This window comes from Verticillium alfalfae, genomic scaffold (assembly GCF_000150825.1).
Source record: "Verticillium alfalfae VaMs.102 supercont1.15 genomic scaffold, whole genome shotgun sequence".
NCBI lineage: Eukaryota > Fungi > Ascomycota > Sordariomycetes > Glomerellales > Plectosphaerellaceae > Verticillium > Verticillium alfalfae.
In genome coordinates, this window is record NW_003315024.1 from 1,060,334 (window position 1) to 1,063,929 (window position 3,596).

At 57.5% G+C, this 3,596-nt stretch overlaps 2 protein-coding genes across 2 annotated transcripts in view; one reads left to right on the top strand and one right to left on the bottom strand.

The window, feature by feature from the left end:
• VDBG_09658 (D-threo-aldose 1-dehydrogenase) overlaps window positions 1-744 on the bottom strand; it is a gene marked incomplete at both ends in the record, with an annotated part of 1,324 nt that extends 580 nt beyond the window's left edge. The window contains one exon of the mRNA XM_003000417.1: window positions 114-744. Coding sequence (XP_003000463.1) covers window positions 114-647 — 534 coding nt within the window. The remainder of the gene's footprint in view (window positions 1-113) is intronic.
• Window positions 745-2,864: 2,120 nt separating this feature from the next.
• The window catches only part of VDBG_09659 (conserved hypothetical protein), a gene marked incomplete at both ends in the record, with an annotated part of 2,210 nt that continues 1,478 nt past the window's right edge, over window positions 2,865-3,596 (top strand). The window contains 2 exons of the mRNA XM_003000418.1: window positions 2,865-2,941; window positions 3,304-3,556. Coding sequence (XP_003000464.1) covers window positions 2,865-2,941; window positions 3,304-3,556 — 330 coding nt within the window. The remainder of the gene's footprint in view (window positions 2,942-3,303; window positions 3,557-3,596) is intronic.

The following is a 3,596-nucleotide window of genomic DNA, read 5'->3' on the forward strand; positions in this document are numbered from 1 at the left end:
CCCATGAGAGCATGCTGCGTGTGACGACGGAGACGCCGGCGGCGTCGAAGCGGTCGAGGAGGCTGGTGTCGGAGGCGAGCGTATCGTTTTGTATGCAGAGGTGGCTGTAGGACTGGACGGCGTCGAGGGGCTCGCCCGTCTCGCGCAAGGATCATCTCGGCGAGCGCGGCGAGGACGGCGGGCGGGTAACCGGAGATGCCTACGTAGCGAAGGAGGCCCTGGCTGCGCAGGGCGCGAAGCTCGCGGACGGCGGCGAGGACCTCAGCGGGCGAGACAAACTCGACGTCGTGGCAGTGCACGAGGTCGAGGTACGGCGTGTGCAGGCGCGCCAGCGAGCGGTGGACTGAATGGCGAATGTGAGCTGGCGAGTAGTCGAACGCCGAGGGACCGACGCGGCCGGCCTTGGTGATGAGGAAGAGCGAGTCGCGGGGTGGCGCAAGAGCTGACAAGGCAGCGCCCACGAGGAGCTCCGAGGGACCATAGTAGGGTGATGTGTCGATGGCAGTTATGTTGGCGGCGAAAGCTGCGCGGAGCACAGGCAGCGAGAGGTTGTTGAAGTCGGGATTGGGGTGGTACTGGATGTTGAACGTCGCTGTGCCCAGGATAAGTGGCGGGATGACCGACGAGAGGGGTGGCAGGGCTGTCATGATGATATTGCGGGAAGAGAGGCAGCCGACAAGATCCGAGAAACGAGCATGAAAAGGATAGGGGGAAATGGAGGAACAGGAGAGAAAGGAAGGAAAGGCACTTGTAAGAATCTAAAGGTGGGGGGGGGCGGCCGGGAGAAAAATGCGGCAACGCCAAAGTGAAGGTATCGCGACCGACGCGCAAAATGCGCCCGAGACGATCCGACTGGATGGAGGGGCAATCAAGCACGTCAGCGCGATTCGCATGCGTTAGTTTTAGTTCGCCAAGCCAGGACAGGCCTTGTTTTCCCGAGATGGGTACACCGAGAGATCTCGCGCTTGGGTGGCTGGAAACAGAACAGGGGCAGACAAAGATAGATTGGTGTGAGGCATTATCGATGATGAAGTGGCCGACTCTCACGCTATCATCGAGGTGAAGGAGGGTTCCGGGAACAAGGGAGAAGTCAGGTAGGTAGCTTATGAAGCTGATACGAGCTCAGTTTGGACAATGGACACCTAAACTTACCATCCAGGAAATGCACCTGCACCGGCTGGGGTTACGTGTGTGACGGTAGAGAAGGGATTTCACGGCTTCTCCAGCCGATAGCCATTGGTGATGGTGGTGCTCTCATGCGATTGATTGATCAGCCTGACACTCGCCCGCGTGAAAGAATGCAGCAGACAAGGCACTCAGCGCCGGCCACGTCTAGCTGTGGCTTGCGTAGTGAAGTGACAGGTGCATTTCGTTACTCTCCAGCGATCGTGGTGGTGTTGAAAGGTGGAGATGGCCGGGAGTCGATGACGCCCTCATCCAAGGTTTGATAAAGGGGCGGCTCCGCCTATGCGAAGTATGCCCTGCGCCGCAGAGGCCCTTGGAGGCGACGTCTGCTGCAAAGGGTACCAAGTTGATCCAGGCTTCTGGTCAATCGCGTGTGTACTGGAGCGCAAGGGTCCACGCAACTGGCGTTTCCGGCATTTCGTTGACAAGAAGACGCCGTCGAAGGCCATGCACTAAGACGTTTTTCATTTCGCCGTCCTCGGGGGCAGCCTCTTGACGCCGGCACCATCACGTGCATGATGATGGAAAACCTCCGAGCAAATCCCTTTTCTCTTGCAGTCGGTAGATAGCATACCACTACAAACACCCCCCCCCCCGGGGGGGGGATCTCCCCGCTCACAATCGACCAAGGTGTGACCTCGCTGTGCCCACCTCCTCGTCTACCCCTTCGGCACTTGAGCCTGCAGTGCCCTGCTTCCCGTGCCTCGATTGGGTCCCTATGGGTTCTTGAGTGCAACGGCACCGGCGCAATGCGTCTACGGCCTCTGAACGTATTGTATTGAGAACCGTAGTCCTAGTGATCCATCGTTGCCTGGTCAGCATTCTTCGCTCCGCCGTTTCCGTGTCTTGCTAACATTCCGGATTGCGAAGTTCGACATGCTGACCACATCGTAGAGCACATTCTCTTAAAACAGATCACAGGTTTACCCCGCGTCCTGTCAACACTCCCCGCGCGTACGATAAGAATTCCTTGTACTGTACATCCCCTGTTATCCGTACATCGCAGTACTACCTCACTCGAAGTCGTGGCCCGTCTTGAGAACTCCTACCTATTTGGGCAGCCTCCGTCCCATTGCGTCCTCGAATGACCCTTCCCATATTGGTCATCCATTAGGCTAAAGCTTCCAGCGTTGGTGGTCATACTCGAAATGATCTACGTTCCATTAGTCGAATGCCACTTTATGGTATGGCTCCTTCACGTTCACCAGGTGCCGTTGGTATCCCCGCGTGCTGTGACCCGGCTGGATCACCTCAAGCATTACTATTTACCCTCCCAATCAAGCGAATAGACCGAAACTACTTCATATCGGACTTCTTCCACTGCGACACCATGCTATGAGCTCGTCCGCTAAGTACAGTCTTCGCTTTTCCGATAGATTGCGCGTACCCAGTACATGTTAAACCTGCCGCCGGCGCAGGCAACTCAAGTGAGGTTCTGCCGGCTTGGCTACCATCTCCGTTGCTCGATCGTCACATCAGCCTGCCCCCTTGGGTCTCCATTCCGAGCATTTTGCCATCAACAGGCTCAGTGTCTCGCCCTGTTGATTGCCGATGCCTGCTCCGCTCCGCTCCTGTCCAACCTATGTGCCCTCCAAGGCCTACGCTCATTGCGAGGACTATTAAACGTACAATGGCGCTGCTGTCCTGTCCCGCCCGTGTCCCCGAAACCCTGTCCCCGAATGCATGTCAATATTCCCAAGGTCTGCGATCATGCGCTGGTCGTCCATGCTCACAACGGCGGCCTTCGCCGGGTCTGGTAGGTCTTGTTTACATGCCATCTCGCCAGCAACAGGTCACTGACGCGAGCAGCCACGGCCCAAACCACCACCTACCGTGATAGTCAAGGCCGTACCTTCTCCGGCTACACTGATGGCGCTGGCGTGCGGTATGGTATTGCCATCCCAACCAGCGCTGCTCCAGGACAGTCATTCGACGCCATTCTACAAATCACTGCCCCCATCAGTATTGGCTGGGTTGGCTTGGCTTGGGGAGGTGGCATGACCTACAATCCCTTGAGCATCGTATGGCCCAACGGAAACGATGTCATGATCTCAGCTCGCATGGCCTTGTAAGTCTGCCTGGCTATCCGGCCTTGTTACAATATGCTTATCCCGGCAGTGGCTATTCCGTTCCTCCGCCGTACCCAGCTACCACCCATACCCTGCTCTCAGGATCTGGGGCCAACGCTACTCATTTCACGGTCACGGCCCTCTGCCGTGGCTGCACCTACTGGTCCGTCCAGGGCTCGGACCCCGAGAGTCTGAACCCCAACGGCGAGAACTATCTTGCCAATGCCTATTCCACTGTACCTGTCGACTACCCCCGAGGAGGAACAAACGACGTTTGGAATCCATCAGGGTACCAACCACTGGTACCACGACTTTGCGCTGGCGAAAGCAGGCCGGGCTTTG